General features: G+C 42.8%; 2 protein-coding genes across 3 annotated transcripts in view; one reads left to right on the forward strand and one right to left on the reverse strand.

Annotated features, from left to right (window-relative positions):
- The window catches only part of Slc25a16 (solute carrier family 25 member 16), a 29,533-nt gene extending 6,622 nt beyond the window's left edge, over positions 1-22,911 (forward strand). Inside the window, exons 3-9 of one of the 2 annotated variants that reach the window (XM_085679713.2) lie at positions 1,688-1,821; positions 2,118-2,181; positions 12,286-12,407; positions 12,765-12,831; positions 14,833-14,995; positions 17,136-17,204; positions 18,305-20,512. In XM_085679713.2, coding sequence (XP_085535839.1) covers positions 1,688-1,821; positions 2,118-2,181; positions 12,286-12,407; positions 12,765-12,831; positions 14,833-14,995; positions 17,136-17,204; positions 18,305-18,323 — 638 coding nt within the window. In that variant the 3' untranslated portion in view covers positions 18,324-20,512. The other variant, XM_048451794.3, reaches the window with a different exon arrangement.
- On the reverse strand, positions 10,311-10,826 carry LOC148119151 (cytochrome c oxidase subunit 6A1, mitochondrial). Its single transcript, XM_087898178.1, has one exon. It carries the CDS (start codon positions 10,820-10,822, stop codon positions 10,490-10,492), a length of 333 nt encoding a protein of 110 aa, XP_087754304.1. The 5' UTR covers positions 10,823-10,826; the 3' UTR covers positions 10,311-10,489.
- Positions 22,912-23,343: the final 432 nt, after the last annotated feature.

A 23,343-nucleotide genomic window follows, 5' to 3' on the forward strand; every position in this document is an offset into this window, starting at 1 on the left:
TCCACCTGCCTCTGCCTTTCCGGTGCTCGGATTAAAAGTGTGCACTATCATGTCCATCTCAGTGGTAAACCGTATATTTTGTGTTAGTAAAGCTTATTTATATGACTTAGATAAATGATGCAGTTTAACTATAATATAGAAATTTACCATTCCTGTTGTGGGCTGGAGAGATGGCTCAAAGATTGGAAGCACTTTTTGTTCATGTAGAGACCTGGGTTCAGTTCTCAGCACCCACACAATGGTGCTAATGGTCATCTATGGCTCCAGTTCCAGGGAATTCAATACCCTCTTTTGAGCTTTATGGGCACCTGTCACTCATATAATGCATACATACATGTAGACAAAAGAGTTGTATACATGAAATAAAATAAAGAAATTGGAGCTGGAGAGTTGGTTCAACAGTTAAGAGCATTGGCTGATCATCCAAAGGACCCAGATTCAATTCCCAGCACCCACATGGCAACTCACAACTGTTTGTAATTCAAGTTCCAGGGGTTCTGACACATTCACACAGATATATACACAGGCAACACACCAATGCACATTTTTAAAAAAGCTTCATCATCAGTCTCTTAGAAATAAGAAAATAAACTGTTAAAAAAATAAATAAATTACCACTTGTGGTCAGGGCTGATGGTATACACTAATAATCCCAGCACTTGAGAGGTAGAGGCAGGAGGATCAGGACTCAAGGTCATTCCTGGCTGTGTTGTGTGTTTGAGATCAGCCTGGGTTATAGGAGAACCTCTCTAAGAAAACAAAGCAAAACACTCATGAAATTATATAATTCCTCAAATACAGTTTTGTTATGAATGATGGTTTAGTAATGTCTGTCTGTTTTCTATGAAAATTTGAATTTAGATATGTTTATTGGAGGAGAGAGCATTGAGACATACTGTTCTTTAGGTTGGCCTTGAGTATGCTATCTTCCTCCCTTATGTTGAGGTTACAGTTAGGAAAAAGAACAAAGCAGGGTCCAGCTGGTGGCACGTGTCGTGTCTTTAATCCCGCAGAGAGGCATACAGATCTCTGTGAACTACAGGCCAGCTGGAGCTACATAGTGAGACCCCGTCATAAAACAACACACCCACAGACACCACACACAACAACAACAACAACAACAACAACAACAACAGAAAGAAAACAAAAATGAGGATCAGCAAGAGGGCGCAGTGGGTCATATGCTTGCCGTTTAAGCCTATTGACTTGAGTTTGATCCCCAGAACCCATATAAATATGGAAGGAGGGAACTGGCTCCTCAAAGTTGTCCTCCGACTCCACACATGCACAGTTACATGAACACACCAGTGTGCACACATTCTCAAGCACATACATAATGGCAAATAGATACATACTAACAGAAAAAGGAGAACAAAACAAAAACAGTTAAGAAAGCTTACAGATGGGGCTGGAGAGATGGCTCAGAGGTTAAGAGCATTGCCCGCTCTTCCAAAGGTCCTGAGTTCAACTCCCAGCAACCACATGGTGGCTCACAACCATCTCTAATGAGGTCTGGTGCCCTCTTCTGGCCTGCAGGTATACATGTAGACAGGATATTGTATACATAATAAATAAATAAATATTTTTTTTTAAAAAAAGCTTACAGATGTGAGCCATGTGCCTGGCTCGAAGTTATAGTTTTCAAGACTTTAATAGTGTTTTTCTTCTAAACTCTTTCCATAAATAGGGGTACTTTCTACGCTGCGTGCCGTTCCCCAAAAAGAAGGATACCTTGGACTGTATAAAGGAAATGGTGCAATGATGATTCGAATCTTTCCCTATGGTGCAATCCAGTTCATGGCGTTTGAGCATTACAAAACGGTAGTTGGATTTTCTCTTTTATCTCTTTAAATATTATGTTTGATGCCAGACATTTGTTTTCATTGTGTGTGTGTGTGTGTGTGTGTGTATTGTAAATGTCTGGTGCCTATGGTAGCCAGAAGAGGGTGCTGTATTCCCTGGGACTGCAGTTATGGTCAGTTATGAGCCACCTTGTGGGTAGTGGGAAGAGAATCCGAGAGCAGCAAATGCTCTTGACCTCTAAGCCATCTCTCTGGCTCTTCTAACTTTAACACATAAAATATAATCTCATTTAATTCAGTGTTTTTGGTTTCTAGTTCATTACTACAAAGCTGGGAGTTTCTGGTCATGTACACAGATTAATGGCTGGATCCATGGCAGGTAAGATGAATAAATTATATTTGGTATATTTATATTTGGTAAGTAAGTTTTCTTTGTATTAAAGTCCTTAATTTTGGTTAGAGAGATAACTAAGCAATTAAGAGTACTTGCTGCTCTTAAAAAATAGATTTATTCAAATATATTTATTCCTTTTTTTGACATACAGTCTCACTATGTAATTGTGGCTGGCCTGTATTTAAATATTTATTTATTTTTAAATTTTGTTTATTTCTGTTTTATGAGCATTGGTGTTTTGCCCGCTTGTATGTCTATATGAGGGTGTCAGATCCCCTGAACTGGAGTTACAGTTGTGAGTTGCCATGTGGGTGTGGGGAACTGAACCTGGGTTCTCTGGAAGAGCTACCAGTACTCTAACCACTGAACCATCTCCTTAGCCCCTTAAATATTTATCTTTATTTGTGTGTGTGTGTGTGTGTGTGTGTGTGTGTGTGTATACACTTGCCCATGGAAGCCTCCCGCACTAGAAGCCAGAAGAGGATGTTGGATCCTTTGGAACTGGAGTTATTGACTGGATGGGCTACCCAACATGTGTGCTGGGAACTGAACTGAGGTCTTCTGGAAGAGTAATATGTACTCTTAACTACCACACCATCTCTCCAGCCCCATTTCTGCTCTCACAGAGGACCAGAGTTAGGTTGGTTCCTAGCTTTCACTTCACGTGGTTCACAGTTTCTGGTGACCCAGCTCCATGAGGATCTGATGCCTCTGACCTCCATGGGCATCTGCACTCTCTTGCATATACCCACATACAGGCAGACAGACAGACACACAATTAAAAATAAGAAAAATTAATCTTTATTTAAAAAAATATTTATTTTTAGCCAAACAGTGGTGGTGCACTGCTTTAATCCCAGCACTCGGGAGGCAAAGGCAGGTAGATCTCTGAGTCTGAGGCCAGCCTGGTCTACAGAGTGAGTTCTAGGACAGCCAGGACTACACAGAAACACAGCAAACCCTGTCTTGAAAAAGCAAAAAACATTTATTGTTTAGGTAACGGAAGACTATTTAGTCTGTGGCTGTCTGATGGTTCTGTTGTTCCCTGTTTAATTAATTACAGTTTATATTTTGTTCCTATTATTTAAATATGAATTAATGTTCTGGTTAATTTATTTTTAGTAATCTGTTATCTTTGTTTTCCTTTAGTCACCTTTAAATTTAGCAATATGAATTTTATATTTTTCAAAGTAAAAAGTGGATTTTTGAAATGATTGTTTCAGCGCATCTTATTTTAAACCTTGGCAGAGCCCATTCCCCCATTCTACAGTTACAGTTCTGTACATACTGAATGAAAAGCCACCGGCTGAGAGTCAATGTCATGTTCTTGAGGAAGATCTTCTTGCCTCTGTCAGTTCTCATGGAACTAAGGATGACAAGATAAAGGTGACAGAAAAAGAAGGGAATTTCTAGAACCTAGATAGGAAGTCATGGTCTTTTCTTGCCTGCGGTTCTGGGTGGCTGAGCAGACAGCACACTTCCTGGGAGCCAGGCTGACCACGGTTACTCATCCGCCCTTTGGCAATGGTGAATCACTCAAGACTGCTGTAACTTATTGATTTGTTCAAGTGGAATCCACAGCTGTGTTCTCATATTGTTTCTCCTTGTGTATGCTACTTCTAGGGTACAGAAAAAAAGATTGTGGGGCTAGAGATGAACCTCAGTTTGTAGAATGCTTGCCTAGCATGCAGGATCCCCTGGGTTTATTTCCCAACATCACTTAAACCAGGCAAGGTTGTGTTTTCCTGTCATTTCAACAATGGGAGGTAGAGATAGGAGGATCAGAAGTTCAAGGGCATCCTTGATTAAATAGTAATTTTGAGCCCAGCCTGGGCAACATGAGACCATGTCTTAAAAAAACAAAAGGTGCCAGGCAGTGGTGGCACACACCTTTAATCCCAGCACTTGGGAGACAGAGGCAGGTGGATCTCTGTGAGTTTGCCTTAATGTTGGGATTAAAGTGGCTTCCTGGCCTCAGACACAGACCTCTGCTCTCTACCAAGACTGCAAATATTCCAGGCGAGTACTCTTCCCTGAACTGTGATTCCAGTCGGAGACTCTCTTTTCTGTGTGAAAACACAGCTCAGAAGGCTCTGCACCACACAGTTTGTTTTATTTTAATAATGATTGTAACATGAGGGCCGGCTTGTTGGGGTATCTGTCCCGCCTAGTACCCCACAGCCGGCAAGCCCCAAGGAAAATCACACACAAGACTCCATAAGATTATAAACTGATTGGCCCATTAGGTCAGGCTACTTATTAGCTCTTATAACTTATGTTACCCCATTATCCTTATCTACTTTAGCACATGGCTCAGTACCTTTTCCAGCGGGGCAGCTTACATCTTTCCTCTCCGGTGGTCTGGGCAGAACTGCGGAGGGAGCTTCCTGCTTCCCAGAATACTCCCAGTCTCTTTGCTCCACCTCTACTTCCTGTCTGGCTTTCCCACCTATCCTGCCTGCCTGGCCAATCAGCATTTTATTAAAATATGATTGACAGAATACAGACAATTCTCCCACAGCAAATGATGGCTCCTGTGGCCCTGGAGTGTTAGAGAGATTTTAGAGAAATTTTTTCTTTTTCCTCTCTCTCTCTCTCTCTCTCTGTCTGTCTGTCTCTCTCTCTCTTGGTGGCTTTTCGAGATGGGTTTTTCTGTAGCCCTGGTTGGCCTCACACACACAGAGATGGACCTTCCTCTTCCTAGTGTGAGGTTAAAGATGTGTCTACAATGCCCAGCAGAGTCTTTTCTTCGGTGGTCTCGGCTGTCAGCTCTTCTTGCTCCCAACTATCCACAAGTCTGTGTGGTTTCCTCCAACTCAAGATCAGGGAGTCATCTTCTACCCCAGACACACTATAGAACTGGACTCCTTACAACATCTAAGGAATGTCATTCGCTTTGTGGCTTAGTTTCTGTATCTCTAATGCATTATAGTGCTCTTCTTTGTTACTGTGGCAGAATACTGGAGGCTGGGTACTTTAGAAACACAAGAGATTTATTTAGCACACACTTTCGTATGCTGGAAGTTAAAGAACTTGTGGCTCCATATGTATGGCATCCGGTGAGGGACTTGGGAATAATGACAGCCCAGTGTTATGAGAATGTATGTGTGAGGGCTATCACACTGGGAGACAGGAAACCAGAGACCAGGAGGTTAGGAGACAGCTTGCTGGAGCAGACTCTCTTCTCCTGTCTCAGGTTGTCAGACTTGGCAGATAGTCCCTTTACCCACCGAGTCATCTCACACCCGAGTCTCCTCCTGGACACTCATAATTCTGCCTCAGCCTCCTGTGTGCTGGGACCAGAGGCGTGTACCCCCAAATATTTTTGGTTTGTGTACACAGTGAATATGCTGACTAGGTCGAGAAGATAATGCTGAGTTCCTCCAAGCTCTTCTCAGTAGACAAATGCCATCATTGTCCAGTACTGTGAAAGTGTAGGCAGGAGGACCTGAGTTCCCTGCCTGCTGGGGCTGCACAGAGAATCTGAGGTAACCAAGGCCGCAGAGCATGGTCCTGTCTCAAAAGAGGAAAGGAGGGATAGAGGGAATGAGAAAGTAATGCATGGTGTGCTGGCTCATGCCTGTGATTCCAGCACTGTGATTCTGGGTAGAGGCAGGTAGATTGCCAAGAGCTAGTGGCCAACCTAGGCTACAGAGTGAGACTTTGTCTCCAAATACCAATTAAGAGAGAGAAAAATAATAGCACAACACAGTTGTCTGTTTTCCGTATGTGTGAGCATGTAGACAGGGAAGCTTTCCCTGCTTCAGATGACGGTTAGTTCTCAATTTCTTGACTCAAGAGGAAAAGAGGAATTTGCCTGTCTACAACAACCAGAAGTACATTTTATCTTGGCTGAGGCTCATTCCCCCTGGAAGATGAAGGTGTCCCATTAGTGCATTGAAATCATATGTTCATGGGGAACTGAGATGTCAGGTGTGGGGGCACACACTGTAAATCCCAGAATTTGGGAGTCAGAGGCCAGCCTGGTCTGCATTTCAGAGTTCCAGAACAGCCAGAGATACATAATAGAGGAACCCTATATTTAAAAAATACAAAACCAAAACAAACAAACAAACAAAAAAACATTGAGGGCTTACTATTGAGGTTCCCGAGACAAGAGGTTTTGCCAACACAGTGGTATGTGCCTAGAATCCTCGCATTCTGAAGGCTGAGACACGAGGATCATCGAAACTTGGTGACCAGCCTGGATTATATAGCAAGATACTGTCAAAAAAGCAAAAAATAACTGGGCAGTGGCGGTACACACTGTTAATTCCAGCATTTAGGAAGCAGAGGCAGGCAGATCTCTGAGTTCGAGGCCAACCTGGTCTACAGATTGAGTTCCAGGACCAGCCAGGGCTACACAGAGAAACCCTGTCTTGAGAAGTAAAACAAACAAACAAACAAAACAAGGCAAAAAATAAACGCAAAGTAAAAAGGTATTTTTCCTGCCTTACAAAATTTTAAATTATATGTGTGTATATGTGGGGTGTGTGTGTGTGTGTAGATCAGAGGAGAGTGTGTAGGAATTGCTTTGTTTCTTTTTCCTGGAGATTGGGCTCAGGTTAGACTTGTTGGTAAATGTCTTTACCTGCTGAACTATCTCACTGGTCCTTTAATTTTTTTTTTATTATTTAACATTTGGGTGTGTGTGTGTTCATGGGTGCGTGTACTCATGAGTACACATGTGAAGGTCCAGACAACTTTGGAAGTTGGCTCTCCTACCATGCTTTCTGGGGTTCTAACCCAGATGGCAACTTGTGCTGCTGCAGGTTCTTTGACCTTCTGAGCCATCTCCCTGCCCTCTTGCCCCCTTTTGATTTCCTCTTATTTTGACTGACCTCAAATTTCATATGTAGACCAGGCTGGCCACAAACTCAAAGGTTCCTCTGCTTCCTTGAGTGCTGGGACTAAAGCCACCATGTCAGGCGTGTAGCTTAGGCTGGCCTTAAATTCATTGTGTAGGAGCTGGAGAGATGGCTCAGTGGTTAAGAGCATTGCCTGCTCTTCCAAAGGTCCCGAGTTCATTTCCCAGCTCTTCCAAAGGTCCCGAGTTCATTTCCCAGCAACCACATAATGGCTCACAACCATCTGTAATGAGGTCTGGTGCCCTCTTCTGGCCTGCAGGCATACAAGCAGACAGAATACTGTATACATAATAAATAAATAAATACAAATTCATTGTGTATCTGAAAATACACTCTATGACCAGCCTTTTGTTTGTTTGTTTGTTTTTTGAGATAGAGTTTCTCTACAACTCTAACTGTCCTGAAATTTGTTCTGTAAACCAGGCTGGCATCAAACTCAGAGATCTGCCTCTGGGAGTGCTGGGTTTGGCGTTACTTTGTAACCTAGGCTGCTTAGAATTTACTAGGTAGCTCATGCTGGCCTGGGGATTTGTGGTAACTCTTTTGCCTCAGCTGCTGGAATGCTGGGTTGCTTGTGTCAGCCACAATACACAGCTGACTATTCATATTTTTTTCAAAGATTTATTTATTATGTATATAGTGTTCTGCCTGTATGTATGCCTATGGGCCAGAAGAGGGCACCAGATCTTATTAGGGATGGTTGTAAGCTGGGAATTGAATTCAGAACCTCTGTACAAGCAGCTGGTGCTCTTAACCGTTGAGCCAGCTCTCCAGCCCCACAGATTTTTTTATTCTATTTAGTTAATAATAAAGTGATCTGCTGCTGTCTGGGGACCAGCCTCCAGCAGCACAGGACCTTGACAGGAATCCACGGAGTCGGCAAAGCTAAACTTTTCTATCTGAGGGCGTTAGGGAAAAAGGCACTCACAAACTCTCTTAATGGTTCCCTTCTTTATTCCTCTTCTTCTTTATTTTCTCTCTAGCTCATGTTGTTTTACAGCTTTTATACCCCCACAGAATCTTCTAGGCAGTACAAGAGTCAAAACAGTTGCATTCCGTTTTTCAAGTGAATGATTTTGAGTAAACATATGTTTCTCATCTTCTTCACATGATCAAACATTTTATGATTACAGGTGAAAAACAAATCATCCCAAGAACCCACATGCATTCAAACCCAAGCAACTTGTTATAGATTAACCATGTGACAAGCAAGGTATTTTTGTCAGGTCTTTTACTGGCAAGCTGCATTTTGCAGTTACAAAGAAAGGACCAATTACTTTATTACTTTTCTTGAAAGGTAATCTTGTAAGGAATCTTAAAGAAATCACAAACCTAAACTTTTATATATGAAAAAGAATCATTCAACTCTACTTAAATCTTTAGGATGCATATCCATTCATTAATAGTTTTTTCATTAGGAGATTGAGGAGAGAAATGGGTATAAGGAGTTACTCATCACCTTTCGTCATCAGCCAGCCCCAGCAAAGAGAGTAATAATTGGTCTGCTTTGTTCTTGTTTCCTGACTTTGAAGAGTTCCGCATTCACCTGTGGCGCACTACGCCCATCTGCGCTCTATGTGCCACCACACAGTTTGTGAACTGGGCAAGGGCCACTGAACTGAACAAAGACACACAGACAGAGACACAGGTCATCCTTGAAACAGGAATGCCCCAGGAATACCCCCTTTATTGCTTACCAGAGCCGCTTAGATAGAGATCCTTAACTGATAGCCACGCCCCAGCCAAACTCACCAGAAACCACTCCCCTGCCATCAGGAACTCACGAGGGTCTCTGCTCAGAGCAGCTGCAGGCTGTCTCAGAGCAGGGGAAAACAAGTTGTTTACAAGAAATTCAGGATCTGGGGGTTCACTGCTCCCAACATTCAACTATGTGCCTTTCTAAAACTTTAGATTGTCTTTTGAGGTTTTTTACCTCAAAGTTATTTAACAAAAACAACTTAGTCTAACTCTGTTATTTTCAAAGGTTTGTTTCAGCTGTGATGCCCTCCGAGACCTGTGAACACATCTCCCGACATTAATGTTAAAAGAATTTAAACTTGGGCTACTGGGATTCAGTTGTTAGTCATTAACTTGAGCTATAACCCATGCAGCTCCTTAGGTGAGACTCACAGGCCCAGGCTGTGAAACATATGCTTGTATTTATCTTTATTCATCAGAACTCTGTATAAGCTATCATTATTATTATCAAATTGAACAGCACAGCTTAGGGAGGGGTCATTTTCTTGACAATCCTCAGGTAAAAATGCCCGATAGAACAGGATGTTTCCAAGAGATAAACACACTACCTTACAGGCAGTGGAGATCTCCCCATGTCCTCTTATACCATGCTAGATGCCAGAGAAAGAGTCACAGCCAACATGTAAAGGCACAGCAGAAGCAGAAGACAACGCAGGGTCTAAAGTCCTGTGACCTTTTCTAATGAGATTGGCCCATCAGAGGATGCCCTTCAGGTGGGCTGACACCTTCTGGGAGCAGCTCACTGCTCCTCTGGCATGGCCGGCCCATGGCAGTGATCTAAATTCTAAAGACAAAGTAGTGATTGTGCTCTGAAGTTAATCCTGTAAACTGGGTACCAACAAGTAGAATAGATTCCACTCTGTGAAACCTTAGGAACTTCTCTCCCTACAGAACACCATCAAAGATTCTGGTATCACTATGGGATGCCTCCCAATGCTGCAGGGGTTGTAAGAACAGGCTACACCCAAGTCTCCCTTCTGCTCTGGTATGTCTGGTGCTAAGATCTGCATCTTTGACCTGATGGAAGAAGGCCGGTATGGATGAATTCTTGCTGTGTGGCCACTGGTGTCAGATGAACAAGAGCAGCTCTTCCAAAGCCCTGGAGGCCATCCATACCTGCACCCACAAGCACATGGCAAAGAATGCTGTGAAGTTGACATTCATGTTCAAGTGTGTTTCTACCCTTCCTGCATCATCTGCGATGCTGTCCTGTGCGGGGTTGACAGGCTCCCAACAGCCAGATGTTCAGGGTGCCTTTGGGAGGCTTCAGGACACAGTAGATAGGTTCACTTTGGCCATGTCATTATGTTGATCTTCACCAAGCTGTCGAATAAGGAACATGTGACTGAGGTTCTTTGTAGAGTCTAGCTCAAGTACCCATACTACCCCACATCTCAAAGAAGTGGGGCTTCACAAGGTTTTATGCAGATGTATTTGAAGACATGGTTGTTGTAGAATATTACTTTATTTTTTTTTTCATGAACAACGTAACTTTAAGTTATTTATTTAGGCCATCTCTTATAAGCAAAGGGATGGAAGATCAGTGTAATGGTCACTGTTGGATGCAAGGAAAGATGAGCTTAGCGCCCCATGCGCTTTCATGGTCCACAAGGAGTAATGGTCCAAACCAGTGCTGTGGTCCCTTGTTGCCTGGGGGAAGGTCCTCTTTACTCATCTTCATAGCCAGTCGGAAGTGGGTTCACATGAGGGTTGTGGAAGAGGGTATGGTTACCATCTCCCCAGGGGAAGGGCTTGGTCCTGATGCGGAGATGGGGGTAGGCGACGAACTCGGGTCTCTCGTGCTCTTCGTGCCGCGACTTCAGGAAGACGTTGAGCATGCTCACTCCCACCCCGGGCAGCGCCACGAAGTAGGTGAGGGCCTTCCACATGCGAGCTGAACCCTCCTCGCCGTGGGCGCCACTCGACATGGGCCGCCCCACCCGTGGGAGGGCTCGGCCCAGCAGCCCCGACATCCGAGACCCGCACAGCGACGACACCATCTTGGAACTTAGAATATTACTTTAGCTAGGCAAAAATTCGTTACAACTGTTTATATTCCATTTGTTTAATTATGTAAAGAGTGTTGCTGTTTCACCTTGCCTGCCTAAGGCACCTGATTGGTCTTATAAAAAGCCAACTGGCCAATAGCTAGACAGAGGAGGGTTAGGTGGAGCTGGCAGACACAAAGAACAAGTAGGAGGGATGTAGCTAGAGAGAGAGAGGAGAGGAGAGGAGAGGAGAGGAGAGGAAAGGAGAAGAGAAGAGAAGAGAAGAAAAGAGAAGGAAGAGAATGAGGGAGAAAGAGAGATACCTGGCGCCAGGCAGCTGCCAGCCAACCAGACACGGAGTAGGTCATACAGAATGAAAAAAAGATAAAAAGCCTCAAGGCAAATCATAGATAAAAATATCAGGTTAAATTAAGTTCTAAGAGGGATGAGCATAGGATAAGGCTGAGTATCCATAACTAATAATAAGTCTCTGTGTCGTGATTTTATGAGCTGCTTGGTGGCCCAAAAGAAAATCCTCTACAGTCGGGTGGTGGTGGCGCACACCTTTTGTCCTAGCACTCAGAAAGAAGGGACAGGCACAGGTCTCTGAGTTCATAACTAGCCTGATCTACAGAGTAACTTTAAGGACGGGCTCCAAAGCTACAAAGAAACCCTGTCTCAAAAAATGAGAGAGAGAGAGAAAGAGAGAGAGAGAGAGAGAGAGAGAGAGAGAGAAAGAGAGAGAGAGAGATCAGTCTGCCAGACACAAAGCAGGCCCTGGGCTTCTGCTGTGCTGCCCTCCCACCCCACCCATTTTTACAATCTTTTCTTTTTTTGGGGGGGATTCTTTGTCTTTCTTGCTTATTTGAGACAGGGTTTCCCTGTTTAGCCTGGCTGTCCTGGAACTCATTATGTAGACCAGGCTGGCCTCGAACTCAGAGGTTCACCTGCCTTTGCTTCTAGAGTGCTGGGATTAAAGGCACATGTCACCACTGCCCGGCCTACAGTTGTTTTTATTACTAACCTCACACCCAGTAGAATGAAAACCATAATCTGTTTGTCTGCACCACTTTGGGATTTCACTATGAGAGGTGCTTGAAATGATGTTTGGAAACTGCCTCTTTCTGGGACGGATGGATAGCACACACCTTCACACCTAGTACTCGTGGGCAGAGACAGGCATATCTCTTGAGTTCTAGGCCAGCTAAGGCTACAGAGTGAGATCCTGTCTCTAAAAACCAACTAACTAAAACCCCCTAACTCACCTTAGGGTTTGTTTGTTTGGTTTTAAGTACTGCTATTATCTGATCTAATCCTTTAGTCCCTGATATCACCTTTCTCGGATTAGGTTTCACCATTTTCATAATGCTGAGAATGTTATTATAGGGAAGGTGTGTGTGTGTGTGTGTGTGTGTGTGTGTGTGTGTGTGTGTGTGTGGAGACACTTTTTACATGTATGATTCTGTTCTTTTCAGGCATGACAGCGGTCATCTGTACTTACCCTCTTGATGTCGTTAGGGTGCGTCTAGCCTTCCAGGTGAAAGGAGAGCACACCTATTCAGGGATCATTCATGCATTCAAGACAATTTATGCCAAGGTATTTCATCCCACTTTCCTAACTGACTGCATGTCTTCTCATATTTAGGAAAGTATTGAAGGCTTTCTACTTTTTCCTTTATTTGGAATTAATGATGCTAGATCAGGAGTGTAGATTAGTGCTAGAGCACTTCCTTACCTTATGCAAGTCCTGGATTGATCTCCAGTACCACAGGAAAAAGAGAGTGGAGGAGGGAGGGAGGGAGGTCATTGTAAGTGATCACAGCAGCCCTAATCCTGAGAAGTTCATACTGTGTTTCAGGTGAGTCCTGGGGTTGTTTCTAGTGTATCATATGCTTTTATTAGGATGTTTAACATAGTGAACTCTATATAATCTTCTCATTTTCTTCATTCAAAGGAAGGTGGTTTCCTTGGGTTCTACAGAGGTCTGATGCCTACTATATTAGGAATGGCTCCATATGCAGGTATGATTCAAATTGGGCTAGACAGGTGGTGCACATCTCTAACCCCAGCGCTCAGAGGCAGGGGCAGAGGCAGGCAGATCTCTGTGAGGTAGAAACCAGAGTGATCTACATAGTGAGCTCCAGGCCAGCCAGGGCTACATAGTGAGACTCCATCTCAAAATTAAAACACATCAAAGCAGAGCTAAGTGAAATTTGGCAGCGTCCTGTTTGTGTTCATGTCATCAGTGTTTTTAAGTGACAACGTGAGAGATGCTATCTGAAAATGGTTATTAATTAATGATGAAGATAGAGTTATGTTTCGTATATGGTCTTACAGCCCATTGCATATAAAATTTACTATTTAGGTACTCTGAGTAGAAATGCAATTTTTATGTCTTTTATTAACCATATTTAGTTAAAGCCTTAGTAATGAACACTAAAGTTAAGACTTGAGATTTGGGACCTAGAGAGATGGATGACTCAGTGGTTAAGAGCAAATGGCTGCTCTTGCAGAAGACCGGGGTTTGGTTCCCAGTACCCTCAGGATGCCTCACAATCATCTGTTACTCCAGTTCAGATATCTGACACCCTCTTCTGCAGACACCAGGCTTACATGTAGTGCACATACAAACACTCGTATATATAAAATTTTAAAAATGTGTGGTGGCACATTTCTTTAATTGTGGCACTGGGGAGGTGGTGGCAGGAGGGTCAGAATTCCAAGATCGTCCTCTGCTACATCCCATAGTGGTAAATACCTGTAATCACATCAGAAAACTGAGCCTGGGAGTTTGGGCCAGTCCAGGTAATATACATGAATCTCTTTCTCTTGTTTCTTTTTTGGTTTTTAGGTAAGTCTTGTAGCTCAAGCTGGCATAGCGCTAGGATTATAACTGCGACTGCTCTGCTGGCTACAGCACTGCCTTTTTGAAAATTTATCTTGTGTGTATGAGTGTTTGCCTGTGCATGTGTATGTGCACTGCATATGTGCCTATTGCCCTTGGAGGCCAGAAGAGGGTTACAGACAGATGTAAGGCACCATTGCTGGGTCCTTTGCAAGAGCAACAAGTACTCTTAATGGCTCGGCTATTTCTCCAGCCCCAAAGTGTCTTTCAATGAATCACAATTCAGTTGTTTTTCAGTAATAACTTTATTGAGTTATGACTAGAACACCATAAAATCTGTCCATGTAAGGGTCCAGTTCAGTGGTTTTTAGCTGATTTTAGATTTGTAGCATCATCATAATTTGACATCATCTTTCACCCTTTCTATCTCTGTAGGTTTGCTTTTCATATAAAGGAATCATGCTGAGACTGATTTCTTTGGTTGTGTGTTTTCAAGGTTCAATGTGTTGGAGACATACTGTATTTTCTTTGCTTTTGCTATGCTATTGTTTCATATGCATGCATATTTATTTTTGAGACAGGGTCTCCTGTACCCTAGTCTAGTCTTGAACTTATTGTATAGCTGGGAATGACCTTGAAATCCTGATCCTCTTGCTTGGGACTCCCAAGTGCTGGGCTGACAGGTGGTTTCCAATGAACCTGGCATCGATGTCTTTATAGTTAAAATTTTTGATTTTATCTATTTATTGTGTGCATGTGTATATATAATTACGAATTATGAGCCAGGTGTAGTGGTGCATGCCTTTAATCTTAGTCCAGGAAGCCAGGATTACATGGTGAAACTCTGTCTAGAACTTCCCAGAGTTATGAATTATGAGTTTAAATTTCACTCGGTTTAAACTTTGAAATGCTACTTAATTCTACTCCTATATGATATGAAATTGTGTTCACTACTGCCCCTTCAATGCATAGTACATTAGTGTGTGGAAAACCAATGCTATCATTATAGGTGGTAATATCTTTGAATTAGTATTTGTAGATATTAATTAAATATCTTATCTTAAGACAATTATCATAGACTAGGAAATGCATACTTTGTCCCTCCAGCTGATTTGGGATGGTGTAAGGAAGCTGTCTCTCTGTTTTTGTCGTGGTGAGTCCGTACTTTGCTTTGCAGGTGTTTCCTTTTTCACCTTTGGGACCTTGAAGAGCGTCGGGCTCTCCTATGCCCCCACCCTGCTTGGCCGACCTTCGTCTGACAACCCCAATGTCTTAGTTCTGAAAACTCACATCAACCTTCTCTGTGGCGGTGTTGCCGGAGCCATCGCACAGACGATATCGTAAGGGTCTCAGCTTCAGTGGCCAAGTCATTGCATTCTCTCTCCACAGTCAAGTAGGACTTAATTTTCCTAAGTATTAGTTTAATACTTTTCAGATATGCTTTCATCCTAAGTATATTATAGGTCATTACACACCAATAGTTGATTATGTGAATCTGGGTCCTCTCAGTTTCCTGTGGATTCATTTGAAAAAACTCAGGAGAATCCTTTAAATATGATGTTCATTTGTTCTCATCAATTTGCCCACAAGAAGTTTCTGAAGTTTGAGCTATTTATAGTGTGTGTGTGTGTGTGTGTGTGTGTGTAAAAAGTCCTTTGCATTAAAACTTTTTTTTTCTTCTGAGACAGGTCTTTCTGTGTAGTTCTTGCTGTCTTGGAACTAGGTCTGTAGATCAGGCTGGCCTTGAACTCACGGAGATCTGCCTACCTCTGCCTACTGAGTACTGGGATTAAAGGCACGTGCCACATCTAAAACTTACTTTGTTCCAGATAATATATGAAGCATTGTAAGGTTCACTGAAGGAAAAGAAACTTGCTGACTCAGAAAGTTCCCCTTTTGTTTAGATTTTGTTTTATGTTTAACTGTGTATATATGTGGGTTTGTGTATAAGCGTACAGTTCCCTCAGAGGTCAGAAGAGGCTGTCAGATCTGGAGCTGGCTTTACAGATGGCTGTGAGCCATCAGACATCTTCTTCTTCTTCCTTCCTCTTCCTCTTCCTCCTCCTCCTTCTCTTCATTATTATTATTATAATATATATTATTATTATATTTATTAATATTATATTATTATTATTATTATTTGTGTTTCCTAATCTAGTGAATGATCTTTGTAAAAGAAAAAAATTTTTTTTCAAGATAGAATTTCTCTGTGTAACACCCCTGGCTGTCCTGGACTCATTCTATAGACTAGGCTGGCCTCAAACTCAAAGAGATCAGCCTACCTCTGCCTCCTGAGTGCTGGGATTACAGGCATGTGCCACCACTGCCTGGCATCCAAGCTGTTTTTAATTGAAACAGTACAGTGTTTAACTGGAGTTAAATCTGCTAGCATATAGAGGGAACATTATAATAAATACATTACTATATCTAACTTGGATATTTCTGTAGACCAAGAGAGATTAAGTAGAACAAGATAAAAGTGCTGGAAACTAAACAGCAGGGGACTCTTCAGGGAAAGAAAGTCAGAGAGCATTTGTGATGGTGAAGGCCAGGTCCTGAGCACCAGGAAGGGAGCAGGAAGGGAGGGCTGTCACCAGACTCAGCAAGAGACCTGGGTGGGAGAAGCAAAGCCAGAGTCAGCTGGACAGGATGCTCACGACCAAGAATTGCTGTGGATTCAGATGGAAGCTGATGTTATGCGTGGAAGATAAAGGACAGAAGGTGTCTGTTTAGCTGTGGAAACTTTCCTGTGGACCATAGCTCCTCTGTGGACTCATGATGGCCGTCTCCCTACATTCCTGACCTCTTTTGGGATCTGTCCCTTCCCTTTCCTCACAATTGACTCGTAACTTAACCTGTCTTTTCTTTCTTTCCATGTCCCCCTCACCTGAGACAGGGTCTTTTGTAATCAGAACTGGTCTCAAACTTGTTATGTAGCTGAGGATGGCTTGAACTTCAGATCCTCCTGCCTCTACCCGCCCTGTGCTGGACTCTGTACCCAGTCTTTCTTGTCAGACTTTCTTTGAACTGCCAGCCCCAGATAATGACACAGAGACGTTACTAATTATGAAATCTTGGCCTTTAGTTTAGGCTCGTTCCTAACTAGCTATTATAGCTTTAATTAACCTGTTTCTACTAGTCTATGCCCTGTCACGTAGCTCTTTACCTCACCTCCATTCTGTACATCCAAATCCCTCCATGTCTGGCTGACATCTCCTGCAGTGCCCTGTTCTAGCCCTGAGTTTCTCCCTCTGCCCAGAAGCCCCGTCTATTCTCTTCTGCCTAACTATTGGCCATTCAGCTCTTTATTAACTAATCAGGTGCCTTAGGCAGGTGAAGCAAACCATAGAAACATCTTCATGCAGAACAAACAAATATCCCGCAAGAGGAGTGGCCAGTGGATGTGGGACTTTGATTTTGACCGTTGTCAAATAGGAAATGAAAGGTAATTTGAAGTCTTTAATTCTTCTGTTTCTTTAGCTACCCATTTGATGTGACCCGTCGGAGAATGCAGTTAGGGGCAGTCCTACCGGAGTTTGAAAAGTGCCTGTAAGTGTTCCTAATCTTTAGAAATGTATTGTTTCCTCAAACGTTTCTGTCTTTTTGTTGTTGTTGTTGTTGTTTCCACACGGGGTTTCTTAGTGTAGCCTTGGCCATACTGAAACTAGCTCTATAGACCAGGCTGGCCTCCAACTCAGAGACCTGCTTCTGCCTCCCTAGTGCTGGCATTAAAGGAGTGCTCCACTACCACCTGGTTTAATTTCTACTTTTTTTTTAAAAATTATTTCTATTTTATGTTCCTTGGTATTTTGCTATGGGTGTTGGGCTTTCTGAAACTGGGATTATAGACAGTGTGGTTATAGACTATGTGGTTGCTGGGAATTGAAAATAGGTCCTCTGGAAGAGCAGTCAGCTCTCTTAGCCACTGAGCCATCCCTCCAACCCCTTAATTTCTACTTTTGAAAGACAGAATCTCAAGTGGCTCTGATTGGCTTCCAACTTTGTATGTCACGTGGCTGACCTTGAACTTGTGATCTCCTTTCTTTAGTTTTAAGTGCCTGCGGTGAGAATGTGAGCCTCTGACTTGGCTTCTTGGTCGGTTGGTATTTGAGACAGGATCACACTATACAGTGCAAGTCTGGCCGTGACCTTGCACCATCCTCCTGCCTTAGCCTGCTGCGTGCAGCAGTGACAGGCATGGACTACCCTCTGCTGAGGAAGAGTGATGTTGAAAGTCAGGAGAAAGAGAGGACCCTTGTCTCTCCAGCAGTCATTTCTTCTCCTTTATCCCCACAGGACACAATAGTAACTTCATAAAGTGTCAGCCGTGTCCCCGTCCTCTTATTAAAAGTCCCCTCCTGTGCTGAGCTGTGATGCACTGGTAGAGCACTTGCCTGCCGCATGAAAGGCTCTAGGTTCAGTTCCCCCAAACACAACATCAAAACAAAGCAATTTTGTTCTTGGTTTGTCTCAAACTGTAGCATGAACATGGAGCCCAGGCTGACCTCAGCTTGTGATGCTCTCAGATGCCCAGGGCTGGGATCCCAGTGTCTGTCCTGTGCCCAGCTCTAAAACCTATTTTAGAAGCTTCATTTACACAGAGTAGAAAGTGAGCTATATGTGTAATTTAAATTTCTCTGCCTTTTAAGTTTCTCTGCAGGACTTTAATACCAGCACTTGGGAGGCAGAAGCAGGAAGATCTCTGTGAGTTCAAGGCCAGCCTGATCTACGTAGTGACTCTGCAGGACAGTCAGGGCTACTTACTGAGACTCCTGCCAAAAAAAATAAAAAAATAAAAAAAAAATAAAAAAATAAAATTTGGGGGCTGGAGAGATGGCTCAGTGGTTAAGAGCACTGACTGCTCTTCCAAAGGACCCGGGTTCAATTCTCAGAACCCACATGGCAGCTCACAACTGTCTGAAGATCCAGTTGCAGGGGATCTGACACCTTCACACCAATGCACATAAAATAAAGTTAAATAAACCATAAAAATATTAAAAAAATAAAATTTTCTGGTACTCACATTTTAAAAAGTATAGCATGAAACAGATAAGATTTATATTTTTCTGCTTAGCTTAATTATTCCTAAAATATTATGGCATAAACATGTCAATGTTTTGCCTTTTTATACTAGATTTTGAAACCGAGGGTATATTTTGTGCTTGGTTCGTCTGTTTGGATTGCCATGTTTCCAGTGGTTGCCTATGGTTAGTGGCTGCTGCTGCTACACAGCAAGTTGTCAGGTTTGCACCATCCAGGTTCTGTCCCATGACAAATACCTGACACAATCAGTTAATTAAGAGACAAGTTAGGGGCTGGAGAGATGGCTCAGCAGTTAAGAGCGTTGCCTGCTCTTCCAAAGGTCCTGAGTTCAATTCCCAGCAACCACATGGTGGCTCACAACCATCTGTATTGAGGTCTGGTGCCCTCTTCCGGCCTGCAGGCATACACACAGACAGAATATTGTATACATAATAAATAAATATTTAAAAAAAAAAAGAGACAAGTTAGGCTGTGGTGGAGCCTGCCTTTAATCCCAGCACTCAGGAGGCAGAGGTAGGCTGACCTCTGTGAGTTCAAGGCCAGCCAGGGCTACAGAAAGAGGTGTGTGGGGGGGAGAGAAGTGTTTGACTCATGATTTCAGCTCATGAACCAACCTCCTTGTTTGTTTGACTTGGGGCAAAGCAGCACATCATAGCTAGAGCTTGTGCTGCAGGTTGAGCAGGGTGGTCTCCTCTTGTCCTCTTGGCATTTGGGAGGCAGAGTGGGGAGGATTCCTTTGAAACCTGATCTACATTGCTAATTCCAGGCTAGTCAGGGCTACACAAGACCTTGTCTCAAAGAAACACGACCCACTCTATGGGCAAAGAAGGGGTAGGGTCCTCTAGTCTTCCCCAGCTGCCTCCTGTGAGGCCCCACCTGGGAAGAGTTCCCTCATCTCCCGGTAGCATCCCCTCAAGCTGTTGCCAAGCAAACACTGCACTGTTAACGAAAGCTTAAAGAGTGGACGCTCATCCAGCCTGTGCCTCCATGGTGTGATGAAGGCCTAGGCTGTCAGCTAACATCACAGATGTGGCCCAGAGAGCAACCTGGAAGTAGCCACAGGATGCTTGCCCTTTTTTGGAGTGATTTGATTTTTCATTGTGATTTGTTAGTACGTGTAACCCTTGTTTTCCAGAGCTATTCCAGACGGCACCTTAGACAAATTCTTATGTGCTCAGGCCACTTTTTTTTTTTAATTATCTCTTTTATTATTTTATGTGTACGAGTGTTTTGCTGTATATATGTTTATGCACCATGTCTGTTCCTGGTGCTTGCTGAGGTCAGAAGAGGGTATTGGATCTATTGGAACTGGAGTTACAGATAGTTGTGGAACACCATGTGGGTGCTGGGAATTGAAACTGGGTCTTCTGGAAAAGTAAGTAGTTCTCTTTACCTTTGATTCAACTCTCTAGGCCGGGTCTCAAACTTCTGATGTAGCAAAGGCTAGCGTGGAACTGCGTGCGGGTCCTCCTGTCTCCGTCTCCCAAGTGCTAAGCTCAGTGTGCACTAAGGTGTGCACTACCTGGACTCATTCATTTGTATGTCTGTATCTATATGTAAATGGTTATTGTTTTCTATGAGACAGAGTCTCTCTGAAGCTCAGATTGGCCTGAAACTCCTGTTTAGCTTTCAAAGTGCTAGGGTCACCTCTGCCATTTGGGATGCAAAAGATTACAGTTCAAAGCCAGCCCAGGCTATAGAACAAGATTCTGTCTGAAGAAACCAACCAACCAACCAACAATAAACAAAGCTCTTCTGGTTCTGAGGTTGTCTTGCTGCCTCATGAATAGTTGCTGCATCATTTTCCCACTGTCTTTCAGTACCATGCGGGAGACCATGAAGTATGTCTACGGACACCATGGGATTAGGAAAGGACTGTATCGCGGCTTATCTCTGAACTACATCCGCTGCATTCCCTCTCAAGCTGTGGCTTTCACGACGTATGAAATTATGAAACAATTTTTCCACCTTAACTAAAAGAAAAAAATTATGATTTGTGATGGTTTTCCTCTGTAAATCCTTAGAGGAAATATATATATGTTACCTTAATTGTGAGGAAAATGTTACTTGAAGGGGATGTTTGCCTTGTCACAGGAACCACTGGGATTTTAATACTTGATTTCTGTATGTTTTTAAGTCATGGATCAAAAGTGTTTAGCAGAATTTTTTGTTTTCCCTTTGATGGGATCTAGACATGTAACTCTTGACTGGCTTGGAACTCACGGTGGAGACCAGGTTGACCTCAATCTCACGGCAATCCTCTTGCCTCTGCCTCCCAAGTATGAGATTCCAGGCGTGTGCCACCATGCCTGCTCTAATGTACTTTTTAATGCCAGACATTATACCTTAGAACGCTGAAAAACCATCTCGTGCTGACAGTGGCGACCTGTTGTTTATTTTAAAGTTCTGTTTGGAAGGAGAGGGAGGTTCATATTGGAGTTCAAGAGGTTGCCATTAGTCTTACCACACTGTCCTAAACTTCTAATTGTAACCATGGTTATTGATGTGGGGAGGGACTGGAATCGAACCCAGGGCCTTCTGCATGCTAAGCACATGTTGTACCCACTAAGCCACATTCCCCAGCCTGTAATTATGATTGTCTTTTTTCCCCCAGTGCTGGGGGAATTGAGGCCAGGGCCTTGCACATGCAGGCAAGCACCATACCACTGAGCTACATCCCTGGCTGTTTGTTTGTTTGTTTGTTTCTTCCTTCCTTCCTTTCTTTTCTTTCGAGACAGGATTTCTCTGTAGCTTTCGAGCCTGTCCTGGAACTAGCTCTTGTAGATCAGGCTGGCCTCGAACTCACAAAGATCCACTTGCCTCTGCTTCCTGAGTGCTGGGATTAAAGGCTTGCGCCACCACCGCCCAGCGCCCCTTTTCTTGTTTTAGTGAGGTGCTGGGTCAAACTCATGCATGCTAACCGCACACTACCAATGGCCTACAGCTGCAGCCCTCTAACACTGCTTGTTTTTATCCCCCACACCCGCTCTGTCCTCCCTTTCCTTGTGCTGGGGAGGGAGTAACCTCAGGGTCTCTCGCCTGTCTTGCTAGATGAGCGCTCTACCTCTGAACCACACCTCCAGCATTCTGACATTGTGTAGTGTTATTAAAACCAGCAGGCTTAGTTTTATTTTAGTGGAATAAGAATTGAATATTTAAGTTCTATGAAACATAGCCAGCAACAAAGTAGTGCTCTGGTTATGTTTTTTCTCTAATTCTGCTCCTTTCCCTCCATCGTCTTGAAACATTTTTCTTTATTTATATTTTCCTCTCTTTGGGGATGACTTTAGGACCTTGTACGTGCCAGACAAGTGTGGACCTCCCACTGAGCTACATCCTCAGGTCCTCTTCATTTCTCAATAAAGTTAGTGTTGTTTCAAAAAAGAGAGACTTAATCAGTCTTTGTTCCAATGCTAATACCGGGTACATTGGTTTTTGTGAGTTTTAAAAGCCACTGTTCTCTCCCAAAGGCAGGAATGATGATAATTAAATATCTCTGCTCCTAAAAGGAGAGTAGCATTGTAGATGTTTGTCTCAAATCACTTGATGTACTAGAAAATTTAAGTGGACCATGAATATAGCTGAAATAATGTTTCCAAGATATTATGTCAAGACAACAAGTTCTTCCATGTAAAGTAAGCTTAGTGTGTTATACTCCTAAGTGTAAATATAAAACATGCTTTGATCATAACATTTTAAAGAAAGTTGTTTAGAATGTCAGAATTCTGATCATTCTGTTTAGAGCACTTTTTCTCTTTTGTTGTAAGCATGACCATGGCGTAGAAGCGATAGACTGCCCATCTTTAGAGGTAGAGATTTGTAGAATTGCTGTGAGTTTTAAGACATTAAATCTAAGCTGCTAATGTTACTTCTGTATTTTTTCATGTAAAGATTTCTTGTCATAGCTTAGTAAAATTTAGATAAATTAGTTTCATTTTTATAATCTTTACTTTAAAAATAAACATGTACTTTGTGACTTTTAAGTGTACCAGGAGTGGGATCCATCTGTTTATAAAGCTCTTTTGTATATTTTCATTTCTGGACCACACTGTAGCTAATTATTCCATTCAATCTTAAGGTAATTTAAACCTATAAAATAAATATCTCAGTTATATTATCAATAAAAGAGAACTGAAAATATTTTTTAAAATAAGAAATTGTATTCTATGTCTGTTATAAAATCCATAAGATATTAAAAGTAATTTTTTATCCCGATTTTGATTGCATCTTTTGTTTATTTATCATCTATGGAGCCTGAGATCAACCTGAAGCCTTTGCACATTACGAAAACACTACCACTGAACTGGATACCCAGCCAGCCCTATTTAGTTGGTTTTATTTTTCTTACTTATTTAATATTATTATATGTATGAGTGTTTTGTTAGCATGTATGTCTGTGCCCTACAGACATGTGTGGTATACCCAAGGAGGCCCAAAATAGGATATTGGATCCCCTGGAACTGGAGTTACAGATTCTTAGGAACATCATATGGGTGCTGGGAATTGAACTGGAGTCCTCAGAGAGCAACCAGTGCTCTTAACTACTGAACCATCTCTCTCCAGCTCCTTATTTATTTTTGAAGCAGTTTCTTTATGTAACCCAAGCTGGCCTGAAACTCACAAGATTCCTGCTTCTGCTTCTCCT

This window comes from Myodes glareolus, chromosome 18 (assembly GCF_982192425.1).
Source record: "Myodes glareolus chromosome 18, mMyoGla1.1, whole genome shotgun sequence".
Taxonomy (NCBI): Eukaryota; Metazoa; Chordata; class Mammalia; order Rodentia; family Cricetidae; genus Myodes; species Myodes glareolus.

Coding starts and splice junctions, on each gene's coding strand:
- LOC148119151 (XM_087898178.1), bottom strand. CDS start 10,822: ATGGTGTCGTCGCTGTGCGGGTCTCGGATGTCGGGGCTGCTGGGCCGA.